Source organism: Lineus longissimus, chromosome 13 (assembly GCF_910592395.1).
Source record: "Lineus longissimus chromosome 13, tnLinLong1.2, whole genome shotgun sequence".
Classification (NCBI taxonomy): domain Eukaryota; kingdom Metazoa; phylum Nemertea; class Pilidiophora; order Heteronemertea; family Lineidae; genus Lineus; species Lineus longissimus.
In genome coordinates this window covers 7,077,736-7,103,899 of record NC_088320.1, presented here as the reverse complement: position 1 = coordinate 7,103,899, position 26,164 = coordinate 7,077,736, and the positions used below count along the sequence as shown (strand labels likewise).

Genomic DNA, 26,164 nt, shown 5'->3' with positions numbered 1-26,164 from the left:
TGCAGTTTCTAATATTTGGAATGTTATTTGTTCTCAATGTTTGTTGATTTCCTGGACTACAGTAAAACAGTCCAGGCTTTATTATTCCAGGCTTTTAAATTCAGATTAAAGAACTGTTAACCAGGCTGGGCAATCTAAACTTAAAATTTTGTTCCCCTTCTAAAGCTGCAGAACTTTGTTCAAACCGTTCAAAATGGATGTCGCGCTTCCACCACCAATTCGCTTCTGTTACTGTAAACCGCTAATTATTCGTAGGCGTTTTATTTTTGTGAACTTTGCGAATATCCTTGATTCACGAACATTAAAATCGCGAAAAGTAACTTCGGAAAAACCACTAAGAAATTTGCTGTTTGACTTTGACCTTGACCACTGATCTTTAGCATACGAATTTACTGAAACTCAGTGCTTAAAAATCACCCAACTGCAAGAAAGACTTCACCAAAACGCAATGTGATCGTTGGCGTAACTTAAATTCACAACCCATGTCCAAAGCCACTTTACAACACTTGCGAAAATCGCTATAAGAGATCAGCATAGAGTCTGATGATATACATGTGGCGGTGCATGGTGGCGAATAGGCACATTATATCCCTGGTCTCCTAAACTTCCGCCCAGGTTGTACCTTATCACAATGACAGAGACTGAGCGAGTCCAAGCCAGTGATTCCAGTACCTTGCTAGGGACCATGAACACAGGAATGGAACTTGTTACTACATGTAGTTCTCTCGTTGGCGAAGAAGCAGTCTTATTGGTGGTAAAATAGTATTTCTATTTAAATGGTATCGTGACCTTTGTAAGGTCAATTTCACCATGACCTGGGTATCTGAGGCTAAGGGATGACGTCATTGTTACCAAAGCTACCAAGCAGGTCACATGTGTAGCTTGGCGCAGGAACCAAGTTTTGAGATGCGACTGACAACGGACGGACACGCACAGTGCGCGCATTAACACACGCTCGCACCCCTCCCCCACACACAATGAAAGTGTTATAAATGATACGTGTAGTTGATTATTTGCTAACGCAAATCCTGACGATAATTCTGACCTAATTCCATTTTATCTTAGAGTAACCAGACTATTTCATCAAACAAGTCCAGTCTTCTTACATAATATATCTAAGAATGTCGTATTTTTGTCTTTGTGTCCAATAAACAATGATACTTAATCTGTTTACGCATTTGAAAATAGCTAAACCTTCTAGCTTCCGTGAAAGTAAGCCATAATAGGACCATACAGCCCTTAGCTAATCTTATAGGTAGGCCTAAATGCTACCGCATTATTTTTAGAGTATAGCTAAGTCTTTCCAACTGTATTTTCTATTCCATATCAAATTTACTCGAACCCAGGCAATGACCTGTCCAACGAGACATATTCTGCAAGAAAGTCTGATAATCTTAAGGTGAAATGAAATTATTTCAAGCCTAATGCGTAAGACTTGTCAATGATTTAATTATGCTAAGCAGCATGTTCAATTCTTACTTAGAATAACAAGAACGTTGAACTTCCAGACCTAGCGCAGTCGATATAAAGCGAGACACGAAGAAAGCCGCCTTCTGAAAAGCTAAAAATTGTGGCCAAGAACTCTGTAACGAATTTGAGTTTTTGTGTAAAAAGCAACGCCGTTTGATATAAAGAAGGACACACGATTAATTTTCGCCATACGTGGATAGAAAACCACTATCACGATGAAGCTGGCTCTAATTATGTTAGCGGTTATCAGCTCAGTGCTTGCCGGTAAGTGTTTCGAAATAGTGAACAAACTGTTCTTTCCACTTCAAGTAAAGTTTCGATTTCGATGGTAACAAGTTAGCGTGATGCCACTGACCATCGCTATTGCTCGATCAGCGGTCTGATATCCCGGCAAGTGTAGCGTTTTTAACCACAATTTCCTTTTCGTTGAAACTTGAGAAGATTTAAAGGGCAAACCCTGGGAAGTTACTTTGAAATCCAGCTCATATCAACAGCGCAGTGGCCATGGTAAGAGAGGTCTGTGTGATCGAAAATCGGGTTCGCCATATGCTGCTTTTTTACCGCAATGAGATAGTGTACATTGCATACGGCAGAATCAGCTCTAAATTGGGTGAGGTGCACCGTAAAGTGAGGCACGCGATATACAGAAAAAAAGGCACGTATTTCTTCAGTGGTATGGGTGGAGGCTACGGAGGCAATACCGCTGGAAGTTCAGTATGATACCGCAAGGTTTTTGCGGATTCAGCGATTAACCTCAATTACCTCAATTAGCGAAAAGAAAATTGCGACATTTTTTTACTATATAAAAAACTGAGAGAAGTTTTAAAATCCACCAAAAGCAAAATAAAGATAAAAAACTCAATTTTTTCTTCAGATTTTTTGCTGAATCGGAAAGTAATGGCGGCTGCAGGAATATAATAAAAGTAATTGCGCTGTGCTATGTCACTTGACTACGGCAACTGCAGCATCAGTTCATAATGATTAATCATTGTGATCAAAATCAGTTTAAACTGATTTTAAATGTTTAATTTAATGAACAAAAATGAAGTTTTTAAAAATCGAACGGTGAATGAAATTACAGGGCAGTGTCACGATTTTACTTACGATATATTATATACTACAACGTATAATACCAAAAACAGATTACTACAAAGTAATAGCTTTTGATAATACATCGGAGCAATATGCTCCACACCAAAGAAGGCCAAGGGAAATATTTGCGTTGGTTTTTGTCGCTAACAGTTGAAATATGGGTATTTGCATTTTCGCGATTTGAATGTTTGGCAGCGCTCGAAATGTAATTTCTCTTTATATACGTGTATCGAGGTAAAAAGTATTTAACGAGGCATTTTCGAGTCAATATTGTGCACTGTAGTCTGTGGTAACAATGATACATAGGTTTAACAACGCCAGTAAAATTCGATCCTAAATTTTGTTAAACTGTTTTTGTTTCTTTACGGTATAGTCTGCGTTTTATAGCGTATTTATGTCCACAAGGCTTTGGTTCAAAATACCAATTCATCTATGCTATTTTCAGGACCCGAGTTTACTTTATAGGCCTGTAGGTGAACTCTTATAATGTAAATGTTGTTTTAAGCTTCTGAAAAAAAACTTGCGGCTGTTACAAATATGCAACCCTAATCTTGTTTGAAAAAGCTCACCAACCCATATTTAAAACAGTGCAGGTTACTAAAAGATAAAGGGCGAAAAAGCACGGTTTTTAATTTCTTTTGTAACATCAGCTTGTCGGGTGATTGTTTCACTTCTAAAAAGTTATAAAACCCCTTTTAAAACCGCCTTGGTAATTAATGAAAAAGACAAAGACACTGTTTTTTGTGATTTTTGCGAGATTGTATAAATCAGCAGTACAGATGAAGTCTTAATGTACAGAAAAAGATTTGGAGAACATTGATTTTCGAATGAAGAACATTGTCATTGCTTTTCGATTTTGATTAGCAGAACTTTTGGACAATTACAAAACAAGCTGACGAACCTGGATATACACTCTCAAAAATAAATGTATTTGAGTTTCGGAAAATCATTTAAAGGTATTTCGGCCAACACAAATACATGTATCATCCCGTTGGAGCTGTTTTTGTGAAAAAATGAAAGAACCCTTATGGTTTTTGGGATTGAGAAACACTTCGAAGGATTTTTGATTATGCTGGAAAACCTCCACAGGTTGCATATGGGTGTTGGCCGAAAACAATTTTTAAAAGCTCAAAAATCTTTATCTTTATGAGTATAACAGTACAAATCATTAAAGGTTTTGCATCGATTACGACTCACACTTTGACTTCGACGATGGTAATGAACTACATACAACAGAACGCTTCTTAAATATTCAACCATTCTATACTTATTCATTGATGTAAACTGCTTTCTTTTACGGTGGCCCATGCCATACATTTAAAAGAAATTAATTAATTTTGTTGAATTACCACCTGCGGATGAAGTAGGTAATGTCTGCTTCTAAAAATAGCCATTCGTCTGTGTGTGGCAAAAAGCAAGAGATGTTCGCGGCAGAATATTCCAAATAACCTGCACGCGAAATTTTTCTGTTCAGTTCAATATATACATCAACGTACTGTCATGTTCAAAGTCGTGGAGGAAGATCTTAAAAGTATAAATTTACAATAGTCATAAACAAAACACATTTTTGTAATAATTGTATGTGGAATTAAAGTTGAAAATAAAAAAAAATTAAAAATGATGAAAAAGTAACATCCGACTTTCAAACCCGGGTCGCCCAGCCCGGTTCATGAGACGAGCGGTCCTACCGCCTACGCTGCAGGGCCATTCTTGAGTCTAAGATGAATATAGGTTATCCTGATTTGGAGGAGTTAGATAAGCATGAATTAACAATGAATCTATGAAGTAGTATTAATTTCGAGATTACACATGATTTTTCAATATCGTGACGTCGATGGTATTTGAGGGTCTTCGCCCGACTGCAAATCTTGTCCAACGTATCCCCTCTAATGTTAGAATACATGAATATACAATACCATCATGCATACAATATCATCAAGTGATCATGCCATATACAATTTTCAGTTACAGTTAAAGTTACACCACGACTCATCTCAAACAGCTACGACTACAGTTGCGTCTTCTTAAGACAATCTAGTGTCATGGTTTCTGCTACGTTTGCACAAACTTTGCCATAACTTGAATACATGAACGTTTAATTCAATATTTACATATCTCGTTTCAGACTCTAGCGGCAGTCTATCAAGCAGCGGATACAGCATCAGCCCATCTTCTGAACTGCCGTCATCGAGCAGCTTCAGCTATTCCATACGTCCAACTTCTTCAGGGGCTTCCTCCAGCCTGCCGTCGATGTCATCTTCCTCGTCCTTCGATCTGCCGTCAATGAGCAGCTCTAGCTATTCCTTACCAAGTTCTTCAGGGGCTTCGTACAGCCTGCCGTCGATGTCATCTTCCTCGTCCTTCGATCTGCCGTCAATGAGCAGCTCTAGCTATTCCTTACCAAGTTCTTCAGGGGCTTCCTACAGCCTGCCGTCGATGTCATCTTCCTCGTCCTTCGATCTGTCGTCAATGAGCAGCTCTAGCTATTCCTTACCAAGTTCTTCAGGGGCTTCGTACAGCCTGCCGTCGATGTCATCTTACTCGTCCTTCGATCAACCGTCAATGAGCAGCTTTAGTTATTCCTTACCAAGTGCTTCAGGGGCTTCCTACAGCCTGCCGTCGATGTCATCTTACTCGTCCTTCGATCTACCGTCATCGAGCAGCGTAAGTGGCGGATTCTGGCCATCGTCAGAGAGCAGTGGACTCTTCCCATCATCGGCATCTTCTAGCAGTGACTCAACCTCTTATTCAAGTTACCCAACAACTGGCTTTACCTATTCAAGTTACTCAACAAGTGGCAGCTCTTATTCAAGTTACCCAACAACTGGCTTTACCTATTCAAGTTACTCAACAAGTGGCAGCTCTTATTCAAGTTACCCAACAACTGGCTTTACCTATTCAAGTTACTCAACAAGTGGCAGCTCTTATTCAAGTTACCCAACAACTGGCTATACCTATTCAAGTTATTCGTCAAGAGACAGCTCTTATTCAAGTTTCCCAACAACCGAATACACGTATTCAACATCCTCGACAAGTGGTGTAAATTCCTACTCAAGTTACTCAACAACTCCAACTTTCCCAACAACTCGTGGCACTTACTCTACCAGTATGACTGACATTCAGTCCAGTTTCCCATTTGTAGACAGCACGGATGCAAGTTACAGTTATTCGGAGACCTACTCAAGTGCACTCTATAGCTCTGCGACCTACGAAACAACGACTACTTCAGAACCGACTACCACAGCATTTGTGGATGGCTGTGCTGCGTATTCACCTTGTCTGAATGGTGCCACTTGTACGACTGGTGCAACCAGTGGAGCTTACAACTGCACCTGTGCGACTGGCTACTCTGGAGACACATGTACCGAGGGTAAGTAAAACACTCTTAAAATAAAGGTTTTCGAGCTCTTGGAAAACCGCTTGGGGCACTACAACGAACACAAATTCGTTCCACGTTGAGTTTTCCCAGGTTGAGCTTTTTTGAATTCTAAAAAACCTGGTTTAGGTTTTTTTACATTTCTCTGAAACACCTCTAGAGTGTGCATATGTGTTGGCTGAAAAACCTAAATGGTTTCCAAATATATCCCAAACCCCTTATTTATAAGAGTGTATGCAGTTTTATTGAATTTTCATGACGTCGGAACAAAAGGTCATTGATAAGCTTAGAGAAATCAACACCTAAGTTAAAAAGTAGCACAAAGCACAAACAAATAAAAATAACAATCGATATAAAACATTTGTTTTTCAGAAAAGACTATCATGCCCTATGCTGACGCCGACTACAGTGTTACCGGTGATGACTCTTTGAGCGATGGAGTTTACCTTCCTGGAGGAATGCCTTTCGGATCAGAGGACGTTCAAAGACTATTTGTAAGTTTACATTGTAAATGCTACCATAACGAATAAACCTATGCATCTACCACTCACGACATGTAAGGATGAGGTAATTTATGCAAATCAAAATTTTGTGATTCTATACCAACATATTAATAGATCAGCCAGCGGTCCTTGGTGTCGCCGCGTGGATAGCGCCCACAGAAACTGTTTGCAAATGCCAAGGAACCACGATCTGACATCAATAATCAACGTATTCACTATTCATGCTAGTTATAGTCGAGTGCTACACAACAGTCGGGATCATATCAGTTAAATCTAGATGATGGATCTTCGCTTTTTGTCTTTTCTCTGACTGGCAGCGTATGTTTTGTTCCAATCCGTCGAGTGAAATATGTCAAAAATAGGGTACACGCAAAAATGGTATCTTCCGATAAAGTTACTTATTTGGCTTGGTGAAGAAGTAACACCACATGTACAAGAAATACTGTTGATATCCGCTATTGGCATCATCCAATGGCGTGGACAGATCATTGACTAATTATGCGTAAAACACTCCAAATGGTCTAAAACTGTTCCATGGTGGGCTTATATTGCCACCTTTGCAAATATGTCTTTCTTTCACGTGATGTAGTTTCATCTTTGCAGGTGGTATTTATAGTGGGTGTGAGTTTGAAACCTTTGGATCACCTCGCATTGAACATGTTGGATTTTGAACTGCCCAAAGCTCGCGTTCTCTTCGTTCTTGTTTCATAAACAACGAGTATTATGATAGTGCTCAACAATATTTCTTCTTTAGGTCAGCACCAACGGTTTCGTGGTCTTCGATCATCGATACTACGGCATCTCACCATCAACGTCTTCATTCCCCGCACCGTACGGCAAACCGCTCATCGCCCCCTACTGGACAGATCTTGACGCACGCTATACCAACGTCAAATTTGACGTCTACCACGACCGAACGTCGAAGACCAACCAAGATTACATCATGGCCGCTCTAGGGAACTACGTCAAGAATTTTAATTCATCTTACAGTAGCTTTAGCCCCAACTTGGCTGTTGTCGTCACGTGGCCTGAAGTCCCCCCGTATCCAGCATTCACATATAGTGGAATTGAGGTGGGTCTCCTTATCATAATTCTCACAGCTGCACTTTTTTTCTATCGTTACCAGAATCGTATTGCTATAAGTCTGGAGCTTTTAAACAACAAATTACCATAAATGATTAAAATATGATTATTAATCTTCCATAATGTGCTGTTAGCACTAATATGACACATAACTAGACCGCGTGGGAAACAAAACCTAACTAATTCGCACTATTAATACTCGAAGCTAACAGCCGATGATTGTTGTTTAAATCGGTCGGCAGCGTTAAATCGTTGACTTAAGCTAGATTGTAAACCCAGTTGCTAGTAAACAGAGTAAAACAAACGAGTTTTCGTGTGAAAAGAACCCGCATGGACACATATGGTTGGACGCACTAAGATCCTATTTTCTTGGTGTGAAAGCCAATTCGAAAGTTAATCAAAGCTACAAGCATTTTAAGGAAGGATTTCGCAACTCCTACCAACACCGAAATACGAAGTACGACGACGGTCTGTCGTGTCATCACGCCCTGTGCTCTCTTTCGAGCGACACTCATAAATTATCACCAAATCAAATTGAAAAAAGACATTTTCACTACGTTTCCCAGTCTCCTTACGTAAAAGTAGTCACTAACCCTGAGTAGATGGAGCCATAATTGAGAAATTTTAAAAATGTTAAGCTCTTTCACTGGGAAATACGATGTTCTGGTTAAAATGCAGAATCTGACTGGAATTTGTCTCTTTTCACCAGATACAATGATTTATGATGTCGGGTTTAAACGGCCGACCTGCGTTACGTGTTGTGAAAGCCCCATCACCCATCAGTACAGTAATCCCAGTGGGAGTATTCCATCGTGTTGATCATAATCATATCGCTTATGGTTTTCAGAGCGCCACTATCCAGCTCTCGTTGGTGAGCGATGGCACTGATTCCTTCGCCATCTTCAATTACTACAACATGACTTTGACCCCTACCACGTTCTGGCGTCAAGTCGGGATTGGCTACACCAGCTCATCGCAATATGGCGCGTCTTTCTACGAGAAGAACGCCCTGTCTTTTACTACTGACTCGTACAGCATTGATACCATAGCTGGAAATACCGGTAGGTTGGCCAGTCTTTGTCACAGAGGTGCTACAGCCGCAGCTCTTTGTTGTTAGACAGTGAGAGGATCGAGCTCTGAATATAATTTTGTGTGGAAACTGCCCCAGTAGAGTACGTTAGTATTTGCGAGTCTGAAAGTAAATTTAGCCCCCCCCCCGCCCTGCGGAGAATAAGTCTTATTTTTAATCCTTTTTCAGGAATCTATATGTACATGTATGGCTAGAGAAGTGAAAACCTCGAGTCAGGTTTTTCAAAATCTAAAAACCATGTGCCTTATATACGGTCATGTATTTTTTCAGGCGTGGCCGGAAAATGGATCTACAAAATCAACTCCGCCTCCAGCGGATCTTTCACGCCAGCTCAAATGTGCTTCAGTTGGCAGAGCCAACAGACAGCCTTGATCGCCCGGAACACTTGCCCGAATACACTTTCGCAGGCAATGGTCGACATCCGTTACATGTATTACTATAATGCTGCGTACAATATGGACGCAAGCGTACCATGCTTCATCCAGAGGTTTATGCGATATGACTGGGCTAGCGGTAAGAATGTTTCGCAGTCTCTGAATTTATGCTAGGCTTTGTAACTGTTGCACATGGATCCTCCTCAATGAACTTGTTTGTTATTTTCCGTATCTATGTAAGAAGATTGTAAATAATGAACAATATTATTACCGCTGCTTTTCCTTTTTATCATCTGAGACTAGAAAATATCATCTGAAACAAGAACATCCCATAAATATATAAGAAAAATTGCTCAATTGGGCTGAGTGAATGGAATAAACATCCACTCTCTCACCCGCTGTTACATTTATTGATATCCCTGAACGCTGGCGTTCGCCCGGTGTAAAACATTACCCGGTATAAAACATAATTTACATAATCAACCTCTTTTTCTTCAAGGTCAATGGATCCGTGAGATGTGCTGTTACGACATGATTTACGGATCACTCGAAACCGTCAGTCCCAACGCTGGATCAGCAATGTCCAGCTTTATCGACGACTTAACAGGGAAGTCATTCTGCTGTGTCCAATCAAACTATTGCCACTTGTACTATGAGATGAGGCCCATCTCCTACAGCACGTCATACCGGAGAATGTTCTTCAGTAAGTACAGACTTTGTCTGAACAATTCAATCAGATACCAAAAAGCTGCTGAAAGTCATCCGCCAAAAAAAACGTGATAACTACGGTACAACGAACCCAGTTATGACGAGGCGTTTTGTAGAAATTTATGAAATTATTCACAACTTGCAAGCACTTGATCGACTTGCGAGTCTTCGCCTAAGCCAAAATATCCTATTTGCGAGTGTTTCGCAGTAATAGGTTTACAATAATTGGAAGAGGTCCCATATTATAATGTCTCAATAATATCTAAAGATTAATGTAACCTGATTGAATTGCTATACTAAATTTTAACATGATTCTACTGCGCAGAAATATTATTGTGCTGTGTTTTACCTCCAGCCTGGATGTGGGGAGACCCTCATATCGGAACCCTCGATGGATCCTCCTACACCTTTAACGGTATCGGTGAATACCTGATGTTGCAGACTACAGACACCACCACCATGATCATCCAGGCCCGTATGGAGGTTGCCGAGAGTGGTGCAAACGCTACGATATTCAGCAGTTTCGTTGTCCAGAGTAACCAGTCGGACATCGTCCAGGTAAACCCCAAGTTTTCTAGATTATTTATTCATTAACAGCGGAGATACTGATATCTTTGTCTGTTTGCCATGACGTAGAAAATAATTTCGCTTAAAGATACATGTCTTGTGGCCTGTTAGCCCCCTAATGTTTGCAATTTAGCGTAGATTACACGAGAAAGACCCAAATACACTTCTCTGGAGGCTCCAGTGTGTTTGAGTCATGCATATTGCATAACGCTTCCGTGGATAGGGCTGTCCTTTCATTCGGCCATTTGCTGCTTGCTGCTTATTCCTTCATTGAGCAACCCACCATCGTCCACATATTGCCCTCCAAATCACTACCATTTTTACAATATCAATACGTATTTATTTTACTTTCGTTGGCGGTCTTCAGTTGTTACCGGGAGGCAAACCGACGGCATAATGCAAATTATGCCAACGGTTTGAACCCCATAAATATGGTGTGTACGCACTTCTGCCCATGATTTCCCGGACGTGGCACCAATCTCCCTAGCTGGCCTCACCTTACCGCACTACAAGATGGTCACCATGGAACGGCTGGGCGCGCCACGCAGGGTCTGATTCGGTGTCCCGCGTTAGGAAATTACTGCCAAAATATTCACGTTTATTTAATAAATATTTTCATTCATACATATATCCGTCTTCGTTGTTGCTGGTGTAAATGCCTTCAAAATCTTTCCCTAACTTTGTTATTATTGCTCAAACAGTTTAATGCGCCGCAGAAAGCTGATTTGTCACCCAATACATACCTTTCCTCTTTTACACCGTCAGGATTTATTCTTAGGGCGGTCCGTCTCCAAAAGCATCTTGATGCCCGCGGGCGTGATTCTCCCAAGCCGAGATCGACAGCCTTAAACAAAACAAACTGTGTTTCATTGGAGTTTTATTCACATCCAGGTCAACCTAAACCAAGCCAGAGATGCCATGCTGATCTACGTTAACGGAGGCGCCTACAACTACACCATTGCTGACTTAGCAAACGAGACAGAGCATTTGGGTGTCAGTCTGTCCAATACAGTCAACGGATCCCTGCAAATTACATTTGAGACTGGATTTGGTGTAGAGGTAAGAGGAGATGAAAAAGAAATCTTAACCCCCCCCCCCCCAGATTTCTTTAATGTTCTGGCTGTTCATCCATTTCAAATAACGTATTACGTTCATATTTGTTCATGACCTTTTTCCTTACACGTTCCCTTTTTGTTACTCACTTTACAAATGCTTAAGTTCGTCGCACCAGCTTAAAGTCAAATTGCTGAAATTAACTCGTAACATTACGGAAATATTTTATGTTTAAACCGAACTGTGACTAATTGCTCTAACTACTTAATATGTCAGTGAGCTGGCATTAGTTTAATTGCACATGCAACTTGTGTTATCACTGTCAGTTAAATCCTGCTGGCGTGTTAAATGAGCAAACGGAAGGGTACGTAAATGGAAAAGAAGCAGGCATTTCTGCCGCTAAACCCCATACTCTTTGATTTGTTATGAAAAGTTGCCCAGATTTCGTCACACGCAGTGTGGGAAATGATTTTACTTCGATATCTTTAATTTGGCCAACTTCAACTCGTTTTTTTGTTGAACTTTCAGTTCAAGATAGGTTACAAAGCTCTGGAGGCGGCGGTCCAGGCTCCTAATGGTTACGAAGGTTTGATCGAAGGTCTGTTGGGGAACTATGATAGTGACAGTACCAATGACTACGTGTTCCAGAACGGAACTATGATCAGCAGTAACAGTTCTGAGAGAGAACTTTACGCATTCGGAAAAACATGTAAGTGTGGCTTTAGAATATTTATGAAACAGTAAAATGTTCCTTAAATGGCTGAAACGAATGATACATGAAGTATACTTACAGTGGGTAAATCCGTTTCGGAACGATTTATTCTCTGCTTCTTGTAAATGACTTATGACATAGTCTGCTGTATGCCTATTCCTGTCTCAGCGGCCAATATATTTTCACTCCAGAAAATTACACTAAGTCTTAAAAGGAAAATATATTCTTTAATAAAGCCGTAAAGAGCTGAAATCGCGTTAAGATGGAATGTATTGAATCCCTCTCACGGCCAACATTGCTATATCTTTATATCATCACTTCAATATTAAGCTTTTCTTAAAAAAAACAGTGCTTCAAGCTTACTGGTAATCACAAACTCGCACAGTGACGAAATTTAAATTGAATTTCAGACACTGGAATTGATCAATTGCCGCTATCTTGGATGTCGGCATCCTAAGATTCAGGGTTGTGATAATCCTACGTCATTCACTGCATTACCAATTTGGACTATAAATATTTTCAGGCCGAATTACTGGTGGCCACTTTCTCTCATAAAACGTTTTTTTTTATTAATACTAACAAAATATGATCTTTATAAATAAAATCTGACACTTACAATGAACTGGTGGGTTTTGAGGTGATACTATGGAGAAATATAAACGCAGTGTAGGGCAATAATCATTTTTGCTGGCTTATAGTTGTGATGCGATAGCCTCATTATAATTTTTTTTAAAATCCTTTCTATATCCGCGGTACTGCTGTTCAAGATAGTGGCAACATACTAGTTCTCGAGGCGTTGTAAAAAACGAAATCAGCGCCCCTAGTGTCAAGATTGTGGTAATCAGTTTTTTGCCCTGAATGCTGGTCCTCTGAACAGTATTTCTTATGAAAGTTGAACAAATAAATACATGTATAGTTAAATGATTAAATTATTTTTTCAATTCAGGGCAACTGACCAGTGAAGCGGATTCCAAGTTTACATATTTCGGCAACGAATCGTTTGTTGGCTTCTACAACGTATCCGCATATACCCCAGTATTCGCCGACGAGTATACGGGCGATCTGTTGTCCTTATTCAATAACGATACATCACTGTTAGCCGCAGCAAACTCGGTAGGTTTTTGAATATGCTTCGATACATTTGTCTACGCATACGATAACTTCGAAGAGAAATAACAACATTGGCTGTTGACTTCACTCAGTTCTACTTCGACTCCCCTTATTCAATTGTTGTAAACGGCTTAATTTTCGCAGGCATTTTATATTTGCAGATTTTGCGAATAACCTAGGTTACGCGAAGAAATATTTTTTAGGGGGACAAAACGAGAGAGACATTTGCAATCCGCCCAAATAAAAATTACAAAAATTTCAATTCTTTTTTCAGAATTGCAAATCCATTAAAATTAATTGGCGCGAAAATTTAGTTGTTTACAGTGTGTAAAACATGTTAGAAGCACTTCAAAGTTTTGAAGCACTCATCTATGACTCCTCCCATTTTTCAGACCTGCACTGGGATAGCTGACTATATGCAGTGCATGTTTGATGCCGCAAGGATGGGGACAGTAAATGCTGCTGAAAATGCTGTCTCACATACTGAAGATGCCGACAACCAAGAAAACACTATGAGTACGTACAAAAAATGTATCTCAAAGACAAAGGAGAGGTTCGGATACGCATGATGGAGACACTTAGATTCTGAGATAAAATAGAGAGGCTAAGCTTCAAAAACAGATGGGAGGTTGGGACGAGGATTCTGAGAGGCAATGGAGTGGTAAAGATTGTTATCGATTCAGGCTCTGCAATAAGAGTTCATTGTTGAAACGGTCAACAGTAAGTAAACTAAAACTTGCCAGCGATTGCCATGAATATATTTAAACACACTTTCGTTTTCTAGGCAACAATCCACCGATCTTCTCCACGATGAACTCAACCTTGACTCTGTACCTGAATTCCACCAGCAACCTCACTCTAAATGCAACAGACCCAGAAGGAGGTAACGTGACCTTCCAGCTCTCGGGCAACTCGACGGATGTCGCAACAATTGACGATGTCTCTGATACTCTTTCCATCACTCCGGGAGGCAGCCCGTTCTTCATCACCGTGCTGGCAGCTGATTCGGCAGGATCGTCGTCGTCATGGCAACCAAATGTTTACGTCTGTGATTGCCTGAATGGCGGAGCCTGTGATTTTTCGTATGTGGACGAAACGTATTCGGAAAGTAACTCAGGTAGGGTCAGATCAAGTCTTCAAGCATCGAACTCTGTTAATCCCTGCTAGTTAGCTATTGCCACACATATTTTCGCAGAAAAATAGCTAGTGTGATCCTTCTCTCTATCTTAATGCGACAGCGAAAAGCTCTGTTCCAATGTGAATTCACAGGCTCTTAGAGCTCGGGATAAATGGGCTTCGAGCAAAAGAAGCCTTATCTCCTGCAGGGAAGCTTTTTCAGTGTTTTGATGCAAATAAAAATTTGAGCATTTTCCCGTAGGTTAGCGCTATGACCACGGGATGAGGTATGACATTTCTGGAAACCTTACCTCGAATTGAAGGAATCCCCTCGGAAAATGTGGCGCTGATTCTCCAGGGTGATATTACCTATCCATCGCATCATTTATATTTTGATCTAATCTGTTACAGCTAATTATTACGGAGCCGACTGCACGTGTATAAACGGGTATGACGGGGACAAGTGTGAGATAAGCCCGTGCGATGCCGATCCCTTCCCGTGCTATGAAGGTGTTGTATGTAGTCTAGTAAACGGATCGGTGAATTGTGGTGCATGCCCGTCTGGCTTGGAGGGCAATGGAACCAAATGCTTTGGTAAGTACGACCATCATACTAAAGAATTATTGCATGAGATGAAATATCTTCCTGATTTCATTCGTAAAGAAATATTGCTGGGCTTTTCCGTGAGAATGTTCTTTTGGAAGAAAGGACTTTGCATCCAGAGGCTTTGAAGTCAAGAAGAAGAGTTAGTAGGACGTGTCTAATAAGACAGAGAGAGTAAAAAAAAGTTGTAGCCGATGTGATGACGACACAGATTGATATAAGGAGCTTTATAATAGGTGATTGTAACTCGTGTCAAGGTTTCCTTCGCCGAATAAGACACCGTAATTAACGAGAATAGAGACGGATTACTTAATGGAACCGTATCGTGTCTAGTTGAACCCAGCATTCGCCTTATTCTTCTGCTTTGGGACGCTATACGAAGCGAATACGACCAAGGTTGTTGATAATGGTTACTCATTCGTCATCGAGAAAAAAACAACATGATAATGTTATACTCCTCCTTGAAGGAAATAAACATGTACGTTAGATCTTGTTAGAAACCACCGTTGATATCGTTAATTTCCTCCACCAGATGTTGACGAGTGTATCGAAACCCCAACCATCTGCGAGGATGTCTGCACCAACACCATGTTCAGTTACTCGTGTTCCTGTACCCAGGCCGGATTCGAGGTGTCAACAGCCAACAGCAGTCTGTGCGTGGACGTGAACGAATGCGCCTATGGCTTAGATGACTGCAACGCAACCCTCGGGGAGATCTGCGTCAACACGGCGGGCAACTACAGCTGTGAATGTGACAGCGGATATGAAAGAAACGCTGACAGTTATTGCATCGGTAGGTTATTTCGCTACGGCCTCCTTTTTTATTCTTCAACTGCCAGCGTTGTGTTGCGAGAAATTTGGATTGATGACAATATTGGGTTTATTTGGCTGGTTACATCGTCTTTGGCAAGCTTGGAGCGGGAGTAGGTCACGCGCTACTTGGGATAGGGTCTTTTGCCATGGAGTAGCTGATCATTAGCTCCTGCGGTAATTCAAAGGTTGCGACAAGCTACAGGCCGCGTGTCTAAGTCGGATATCAAAATACCCACTTAATGAGAAACTGAAATACCCTCCTTTTTTTGGCCGTACATGTGTCTTTTTCTGCAAATTTGACCCTTGTGGTCATGTAGGGAATAAGTGATGTCTGTATTTATTTATATCATTTCATCTCAGTACATTTGCGTATTGAATATAAAGTTATCAATCTGACTCAGAAGATCTTGCATGGAAGGGCACCCGTGTACCTCGAACAGCTTGTGAAATACTTAGATTGCCCCCGTCAAACGCGTTCAATTAATAGTTCAAGGAAACTGGCCGTGAAAAGGACAAAACCATCTTTGATGATCGCCATTTTTCAGTGTCTTCTGCACGACTCTGGAATAAACCACCATAGGACATAACGGCGATCGAGGATCCATGCAGGCTGTTTTAAAAAGCACCTAAAGTATTGGCTGTTCAAGGGACGTTATCTGTTATAATCAGCTGTAGTGCTTTAACAGGAAATCATACTGATCAGCGCTATACAAATGAGATACGATATTATTATTATTTCATCTCTTTCAGACATCGACGAATGTACCGTCGGCAGCCATGACTGCGATGCCAACGCCAACTGCACGAATAACGCCGGGAGCTGGTCTTGCTCATGTAACAGCGGGTACAACGGAAATGGTACCTCTTGCTCTGGTAAGTCACACTACATTCTTTTGGCCTCGCTTGTCAAATAAATTTGAACAATTGAGTTAGTAAAGCTCTTACATTGCACTGCGGCATTCTCAATCTAACATACGGTGTACTGCCAGCACTTTTCCGACATAAGCGTCCGGCAAACGAGCGATTTTTGTCGTATGCATTTATTAATTGAATACCACCATATTTTAAGGTGTGCCATTTGAAAGCCATTTTTCTTAAACTTTAACAGAAGGACTCGGAGGAAAACGAGTTGTCTCGGAGCCTGGATTTTCGTTACGCGTGTATGATGTTCAATTTTCCGTGGTGCTGTAAAGGAACCACATATATCATTGGCACTTTTTCTTACAGACACGGATGAATGTGCGAACTCTGCCCTTAATGACTGTCAAATGTTCTGCAACAACACAGTTGGTAGCTTCAACTGCAGCTGTACGAGTGGATACGAGTTGAACAACGACGGCATATCATGTATTGGTAGGTACCTTATTGTCTTCATGCGTTTTTTGCTGATAAAAGGCAAAATATTCGCCCACAAAAAAACTTTCCTGAAGTGAAATTGACTGGGTGCTAAGTTGGCTCTTTCTATTTGATTTGACCTCTGTAATAAGGCCACCTCTTATTCGTCAGTCCCATTGTTGACCTTAATAACGAATTTCTACTGTTGTTGTTGTCGTCGTCGTCGTCGGCGTCGTCGTCGTTCAGATGCTGTGGCTAGCAAATAGCTCATATCAAGTACAGATTTGATCTTTCCATATACGTGCTTGTAATGTTCTACCAACCTCTTTCAGTTGCTGCTGGTAGTGAGTGCAGTGGTGGCAATACCTGTAACCAACTCTGCGCAATTCAAAATGGCGTCGACACTTGCAGTTGTTACAGCGGATATGAACTGGACTCGATGGACAATACCACTTGCATTGGTAGGTATTTTGAGCATTGTTAATCTTCAAAGTCAAAGAGAAAATTCGAAAAACGAACCGTGAAAACTCCGTTCGGATGCATATACTCATTCAGTTTAGACGACATGGTTATCGATGTACATGTAGCTGGTTGAAGGCGGTTGCCTTTGAACTTTTCTGGTTACGATTGTCAGTAGGCCTATATCTAGTTTTGGAGGCTTTGTTTTTATGCGAAGTAAACATCTCACTTTTCACGATAATAGCATTTTAACTATTCCCCGTCATGTTGTCGCGGATTAAAAAACGAACCCCCCTTTTGGATTTTGCCCACGGGATGGTTATCAATGAAGAGGCAGCAGCAGTGATTTAAAAGAGTTTGATGATGTTATAGTGTCTCGTAAGCCTTCATAGGCTGGCATTATTGTGCGTAATGGTGACACTTTAATAAATAAATTTATATATATAATGTAATCATAATTTAGATTTTTATGGACAGGACGATCTTCTGAAATGCTTTAATTTTATTCCTCTTCAGACATCAACGAATGCAACCTCGTCGGAAACCCTTGTACACACATCTGTACCAATAAAATCGACGGCTACGCTTGCTCGTGCAATTCCTCCGGTTATTCATTAGCGAACGACGGCTACACATGCGAGAGTAAGTCTTGTGAACTTGACGGAATATTTTGGTCATCTTTTGATGAACTCTCCGGCATTTTCTTTATCTTTCTCAACGTACCCTCAGCTACTGTACATTTGGCACATATTTAGACATTTAAGAAGCGTGCCTTTTTTCAACTTTCAGATGTGAAATCATACTTAAAGTATTCCACTCGTCCCATTTTCAGACATCGATGAGTGCACCCTGGGTACATCTAACTGTGCCGCCAACACGAGCACATGTACCGATAATGATGGCAGCTATTCTTGTGCCTGTAACAGCGGTTACAGTGGTGACGGAACATCATGCACAGGTGAGACATACACTTCACGTTTACTTCATCTTATAGGCCTACGGCGTTCGTTAGAAAACTTGAGTTTCGTAATTGAATTTGAATTTTTCTAATTGCGCACTGAATATACATTTCAACATTACCGACTTGTAAATGTACTACTACATGTATATTAGTATCGAGTTTCAGCCCATTTGCGTGCCTGATAACTGCACTAGAGCATCGTGTTTAACTGCATTGCTATTTCCCTAAGCCGCCACAGTAAAACGAACGGCGTACCCTTTTAAGCCAAGCATTGATCCATACCCCAATTCCCTTAGTCGTTTAACCGCTACTTGGAACGTCAACCAGTACACAGTTTTTTCTCGGTGTAGCTGTTCATCTCTGTAAGCGCCTAACGCAGCGATGAAACAACATGTGATGTGCGGTCGCGGTGCTGCGTCGCTTGTCCCCTCAAGGCGGGAGATTCCAATCAACCTGTCTGGCTGCAGTCTCTCGATCTGGAGGGTTTTTTTAGTGGCAAATTCCTGACATGCGTTTATGAACTGTATTTATTACGGCGCAGTTCTACATGTACATCCTTTCTGAAGTGTATTTTAACCACGGTGTTTTCCTTTCTTAAGATATTGACGAGTGTGCAATCGGCTATTGTCTTGCGAACGCAAACTGCTTCAACTACCCAGGAAGTTATAAGTGCCAGTGCAAACTCGGCTATTATGGCGACCCCTACACTGCCTGCAGTCTTGGTGAGTTGGAAAATGAGATGAATCAACCCTTTAAGCTCGACCAGATCATGCCGCAGAGCTAAGGCCTAGGCCCCTTGCTTTGTAGCAATTCGTTGTCTAATCACTGACCCTACAAAAAAATCGGTTAATTTTTGCAGTAAATGTAGGATTTCTATAAGAATATGGCCTAGGATACATCTGCCGCATGATATTGAAGATATTCATTAAATCTACTGTGTGTGCACCGATCTTTAATAATTGTAAGATTTTCATGTCAACTTTATTCTTCGAAGTCACTTTTAAAAGAAATAATGTTATCGCCACAGAACATTTCTTTCGGGAGTAGTCAAAAATCATTTACATGTGACATTCTTGATGACTTACATGAGTTTGTTCTATCTATAGTCCAAAGTACTGTTTGATCGGTGTTAGTGCAAAAAATGAGTGCAAATAACTACATGTACGTACCAGGAGTTTTCGGCAGAAAATCAACATATTCTGAAAACGTTGCCGGGGTGATCATTAGACACGCAAGTCAGGGGGGAAGTTCATTTTGACTATGTTTAAGTCGCTTTCTTCATGGTAATTCATATGATAATGTGTTTTCCTCCCAGCTACATATGCCTTTACCGGCACGTTCAGTTTGACCGCGACATTCGACAGCGCTCTCAGCGACACTACCACAACCGCCTATCACACACTGGCCCAAACCATTGAGGACACGGTAAGAGACCATCTCTAGATTCATTGAGGCCACAAAAGTCTTTATGATAATGATAATGATTATGATAACGATAATGACAATCATAATCAAAATGATGACAATGATAATAAAAATGATATCAATGATGATAATTATAATGATACTGATAATGATAATAATAATAAAACTGTTACATGTTTATGAAAATGATAATGGTAATGATAATACTAATCAGATCTCTATAGCCATGATAGCGCTAAACCCAACGTAGTTTCATTGCTCAAAGCGCCTCCCTCTCCTTGCTTGGCTCAGAAAATTATCCTCGTCGGAAGATTCCGGGTTTGAGCTGTTAGTAGTTTGGCGTTGCCTTTTCCTACCCGTCATCAGTAAATGGCGGAAATATCCAATAAGGGCTACCAAACTTTGCAAGCACGTATTCTTAGGGATGATCTCGAAATGATAATGCTCTCATTCAGAAACGACCTATGTGACACAGAGGTCGTTTCAATTCTTTCAGTTCATTAGGTTGGTTGTGATGATTTCACAAATTGTGTTTTAAAAGTTGATATCGACTATTTTAAAAGATAAAGATCAGTATACATGATACTATTTGCTTTGTCTTTATCACGTATACATTTCCTTTTCAGCTTTATAGTCATTTTCTGACTTACTTCGCAGCAACATTTAAGAACGCAACAATGATAGGATTTAGGTACGCATATGCAAACACATATTTTAAAAGATACTGACCCCACTCTCATATAAAGCAAAATTGTAGGAACCGATAAATTTTAAAATGCTGAAACAATATGGGTTGGTAAATTTCCGACTTATTTTTACAGAACGGTTTTCCTAAATTGAACTAAGTACGACTTTGGGATGGGTGACACACACTTGAAGCGCATTGGCGGGAGGAAATACTCCTCGTAGAATTGAACCTCCGAGAGCAGAGCAGACGCTGAAGGAGAAGAAGAAGCTTACAATGTATGCCTATATTTTTCTGTTTTAGCGCTGGAAGTACTGTCGCCAGTTTTTCACTCACCTTTGGCGCTGGCACTAGCTCCTCCAGCCCGACATCAAGCAGTGTAAGCACCACTCTCGGCACACTCGCCTCCAGCTCCGGTGGCAGCTGCTTCGTATCAGGAATAGGATCGTCCGTGTGTTCAAGCGCCTCTTCATCTGGTAGGTTGTTTATGCGGGAAGGAAGACCCTCAATAGTGAGTTTTCGCCAAGCCCCCGAAACGCCAACGCAAACGCGTCCCATTGTCCGAGCTCCTGATCACGATGTCGATTAATGGGACAGGCGCTCGCGTTAGCGTTTCGGGGATTTGCGAAAACTCACTATTGTTAACCGCGGAGATATCTGCGTCACTCAAACGAAGTTAATATGTTACTGAATTCCTCCAATTAAGTGAGTTTTGTGTACATTTGTGACCTTTTCTGTACAGCATTGTATACCTTTGTAAACTAACCCTTGCATTATATTGGAAGATTGACAGCTACAGGGAGCCAAACCATGAATTTTCATTAGGTGAAACAGACGAAAGTGTGTCAATCAGTCAAACAATGAGAGGAACACTCGGTAACGGAAGCACACAAAAACCTAGCACCGCGGTTCCCTCATTGTTCTCTAAAATGCGTACGAGGACAATGCGAGAAATGTACAACGTAATGCATTGGCATACACAGGCAATGTACAAGTAGGTTGCTGTTTTGTTTAAAAAAAGCTCCTCTGGCATGATAGGAAGGACACTGTTTCTCTACATATTTTCTTAACAATCCTTCTTTTGCAGATTTCGACGAATGTAGCAACAATGCTTACAACTGTACGGCTTCCAACACTGAGTGCTCCAATACCGTTGGATCTTATGACTGCGTGTGCGTCTCCGGCTATACATCAACGGGAACAGACGCGGATGGAAATCCCATCTGTGTCGGTGAGTTCACTTTTGCTATTGCTATCCACCCTAGGACCTCATGAGCACTGACCAAGTTAAAAGAATTATGGTCAACCACATGTAATTTATCCTTTAAGTTGCATATTAAATTTGCCACATGAAGTGATCCCCTTCTAGCAGAATCAGTCCGATTCATAATTATTTTTCAAGCAAGACAGCATATCAGCCTCTTTTGGACTATTATTCATTCTGATGGGTCTGTGTGAATGTATATACTCAAGTTCCAGTGATTTAAGTCTTGATAAACTACTGCGAAGACGAAACACAGGCCGAGCCGACCAGCGGACAACTCGGTGTCGCCAACCAATTCTCTATCCAAATTAAACGTATTGAATGACATCAAATGAACGAGCCTATTGGAGTATTTAGAACCAGTCTTTGAAATATATGTACCTAAAAACGCATATGCATTTAGATGTATTAAGGTGGTGATAATCGCACTTGGTGTAAGGTGAAAGCTATCACTATGAAGCTAAAGTGATCATTATCAGCATCGTCGTCACCATCATCATTTTGGCGTCATGGGCCAGACATTGTCCTCTTCATTTATTTTACTAGGTTTGCTGCCATTTGAATACTCACAATGCGTTTTTAGACCCAGTGGCCAGTTATTAATGAAATAACATTGTGTTTTCCTCCACAGATGTCAACGAGTGTTTGTCGACCTGTACTCTTGCCAACAGTGAATGTGCCAACTCCATCGGAAGCTACACTTGTTCATGTGCCTCCGGGTACGTCAGCAGTGACCCCGAGAACGTGGCATGTTATGGTAAGCTTTATGAGAAGGCACAGGCGAATTCTCGTTAGTTGAAAGTAGGGAAAAGTTCAAGTGGAGTGGGGTGGGGGTGGGGGATCCCAGTGTTAGAATTGTGCTACATGTATATGACCAGTCTTCTACTTCTGCCAAATCTATCGGAATATGATCTTCGGCCAAATCCGATACACTTTGACCTCTATTTTAAACTAAACCTTGAAGAACCTAACCGCCAGCTTTCCAGTTTATCAAATCAGTTTATATGTTTAGTGATAAATTAACTGTGCAACTTTACCTGAAATGTTTGTCTCTTTTCAGATGCCTGCGATTCGAGCCCATGCCAGAATGGCGGCGCCTGCCAGTCCGATTCTTCACAATCAAGCGGTTACACTTGCATGTAAGTTATAAAACATTCCGTACAAAAATAAAGTACACGTATAGCCTTCATTTAGCAACCAGGTGCTAATCACCAACTTCACAAGAGGGGCCAGACAGCATAACAGACAATGAAAACAAAAAACACACTAGTGCTTACGACAGGAATAAAATTATCTGTCTGCAATTGCCTAGCGACAATACCGATTGTTGAATAACTGTTCTTAATGCATGCTAGTATCTGATGACTCCTCATGGCCAACTTTTTTCTTCAATCAACGATCAGGAATCCCCGTTCATTCTTTCGTTTCTTTCCATCCGGAGCGTCAATGCTAACTATACATGTAAATTGACGGTTTTTTTCAATTTCAGTTGTCCGAGTGGTTATTCCGGCGATAACTGCGAGACTTACGAAAATGTCACAACAAGCACCATAGTGGCCATTGTGGTGGGTAGCGTCCTTGGTATCCTTGCCTTCATCCTGATTACGATCCTGGTCATCCTCCGAGTCACCGGAAAACTGCCCTGTCTCAGACCAAAGAAGACGATTGAGCCCATGGGCTTGGTGAATGAGGACCCAGTTGTTTCCATGAGCAGTCAGAACCGAGGTTTCACGATGGATTCGTACACGAGGGAGTCAGACACTCCGGTCACACAGAGGGAAGTCTCTCTACACGGTTACCCCAGCGAGAAGGCGATGTATGTTGAGAATATGATCCGGCAACACCCTGCACCCATGGTACCTACCACTGCTGCCGCAACTGTCGCAGATGGCAGTCATCCCATGCCGAAGATGCAACAGTTCGATACCACTCTGTCTGGCTCCTCCGGTATGTCATCTAGCGACACTGGCTACGGCGAGGATACCCCGGTTCAGATATCAAGAGGTTCAACGCAGGTTGATGAGCGGCCCAATACTGGACGGGCGGCCAGTGCAGGCAAGCAGGGATCCATTGCCGCAGGGGCGGTGGTACCTACTGGCAATGTCGGACGTGGCAGTGCCTCAACACAAGGAAGGCCAAGCTCGAGCAACAGACGGACCTCTCATGCCTCTGGAAAGGTTGAGCAACACAGCCCCGATGTTGCCTCCACGCCAGTCGGAACTAAAACCGAGTCGGCACTCGGTCAGGGCGGAAGTGGGTCACTGCTACCAACGGAAAACGAACCAAACTTATTTGAGGTTAGAGGGAATGTTGAAGTAAGGATATCGTCTGCTAACGCCAACGCTGCACAGTCGACCAGGCCAGGATCGGGGACGTCAATAGTGAGTGTGGTAAGTATCAAATGTTCAATTAGACAAAAGCTTGGGGAATAAATGCTTCTGTAAGAGCGTAATCAAAGACCGTAAACAGCCACGCGCCATATTTAGTCATAGAGAATAATGATTAGATCTAGAGTAAAGAGTAGGAACTTGTGAATTTGTGAAACTTATACGTACGTATATTGGCTGCTGGGTTGGAGGCCCAAATTGGCAATCTTTTACTCTTTAAATTTCTGTTTTCAGACATCACCAAATGCCTCCGCGGAAAATGACAATGACGACCTACAGGGATTTCAGGAGGAGCTAGATGAAATGCTGGAGGGCAGCGCAACAGGCAGTTATTAAGCTGTGTGCATCATTATATGGAAAACAGACACTGGCAATTTATTGAACTGAAAAATGGACTACTGTGTGCATCAATATATGGAAAACGGACACGGGAACTTCGATTAGCTGAAAAATGGACTACTCTGTGCATCAATATATGGAAAACGGACATTGGCAATTTGGTGAACTGAAAAAAGGACAAAAGATAAAAGGGCATTAAGGGAATTTTTTTTGGAAGGAATTATATCTTTTTGAATAATATTATCAATGTCTCTGTATTCACGTTGTTTTAACTGTTCGAAGTTCACAATGCGAATTTCACATTTGAAGCCGGATGATCAATTCAATGTTTTGCTAGGAAGCACTGGATTAGGAGAGCGGATGTATCTCTTCTTATCCAATACTGAGCAAAAAAACGATGCAATGTCAGGAGGCTTAAGCTTATTCTGTTCTTACGTGCATAACAACTTACTATTTTACTTTTATGAGGTCATTCGCGGCAAATATTTAGATATTGCTGCAACACGTACAATTTTCTAAGTTTTAGGAATAACTGATCCTAAGGCAAGCGCGGTGCCAAAGTGGAAGAGTGTCCAACTTTTAACCAATAGGTCATGCTTCGGGGCTTATCCAGTGACACTCGGTAATTCCAACTGGCCAGAAACGGCCCTGTGTTGCACCGTGTGGTCGCTACTTTGTGTATACCGAAAGGTTTCTCGACTAGTGTTTAGGAGTCATTGTTCACATATAACTCAACAGACCTTACATGAGTGTAAATAGAGTATTTGCAAACCCTTTGGATACAGGGACATTGGTAACAGAGATATAGTTCAGTCTGGTGTGCTCTAGCAACTTTTTTGATATTCTTAAAACCGCTAAATCTTTGTGGGTGTTTATTTTCGTGGCTTTCGCTGTTAACCTCGATTGGTTGAAAAAAAATTGATCGGAAAACTAAAAGGACTTTCAAAGTCCACCAGAATAAAAATCATAGAAGTTTTATTCTGTTTGAGATATTTGCGAAGATTTGACGGTTTGTGTAGTAGTAACATGCCATAAACCTATAAATATTTTGAAACATTCTTAATATGTTGAGGTTTTTGACAAGCTTTCTGTGATAGCAAGTACATATACATGTATATAATGTTGAGTGAATCAAAAAGATAATTTTAATAGATGGACATTATTTATATTTTTATTAGGACAAAAAGTGAAAAGAGGTTAAAAATCTCTGAGATGTAAAGGGATGCTTAATATTCGTAGGCGTTTTTATTTTTGTGAATTTTGCGAATAACCTGGATTCGCGAAAATAAACACCGCGAAAAGTATTTGCGGAAATATCAAAAGAAATTTGCTGTTTGACGTTGATCTTGGCCACTGATCGTTAGCATACGAATTTACTGAAACTTGATATTTATAGTATTTGTATATCTGTCTACACAGGGGCATTGTTGAAGTTCATATTTACGTATTTACACAATATGAGAGTTTCGAATTCAATTAAGAATTTCTGATATTTAAGGAGCGGCTTTGGCTTTTCGAGGAACAACACGTGCATGAGATTGGTTTTTCATGCACACATTGCTTCGAGCAGGACCGTGACTTCTACAAACAAAATCATCGCAAAATCATCCAACTGCAAGAAAGACTTCACCAAATCGCA

At 41.1% G+C, this 26,164-nt stretch overlaps 1 protein-coding gene across 1 annotated transcript; it reads left to right on the top strand.

Annotated features, from left to right (window-relative positions):
- Positions 1 to 6,396: 6,396 nt before the first annotated feature.
- On the top strand, positions 6,397 to 25,851 carry LOC135498359 (mucin-like protein). Its single transcript, XM_064788616.1, has 27 exons — positions 6,397 to 6,432; positions 7,196 to 7,513; positions 8,372 to 8,585; positions 8,885 to 9,127; positions 9,488 to 9,691; positions 10,052 to 10,254; positions 11,155 to 11,322; positions 11,845 to 12,025; positions 12,975 to 13,141; positions 13,531 to 13,654; positions 13,923 to 14,255; positions 14,666 to 14,848; positions 15,390 to 15,650; positions 16,421 to 16,543; positions 16,898 to 17,023; positions 17,338 to 17,466; positions 17,981 to 18,106; positions 18,297 to 18,422; positions 19,025 to 19,147; positions 19,741 to 19,850; positions 20,477 to 20,541; positions 20,839 to 21,011; positions 21,623 to 21,766; positions 22,431 to 22,556; positions 22,860 to 22,938; positions 23,289 to 24,189; positions 24,421 to 25,851. The coding sequence occupies exons 1-27, from the start codon at positions 6,397 to 6,399 to the stop codon at positions 24,520 to 24,522; spliced, it is 5,088 nt and encodes a 1,695-aa protein (XP_064644686.1). The 3' UTR covers positions 24,523 to 25,851.
- Positions 25,852 to 26,164: the final 313 nt, after the last annotated feature.

Coding starts and splice junctions, on each gene's coding strand:
- LOC135498359 (XM_064788616.1), top strand. CDS start 6,397: ATGCCTTTCGGATCAGAGGACGTTCAAAGACTATTT. Junction 13,142..13,530: donor TGTTAGCCGCAGCAAACTCG/GTAGGTTTTTGA, acceptor CCCATTTTTCAG/ACCTGCACTGGGATAGCTGA. Junction 17,467..17,980: donor GGACAATACCACTTGCATTG/GTAGGTATTTTG, acceptor ATTCCTCTTCAG/ACATCAACGAATGCAACCTC.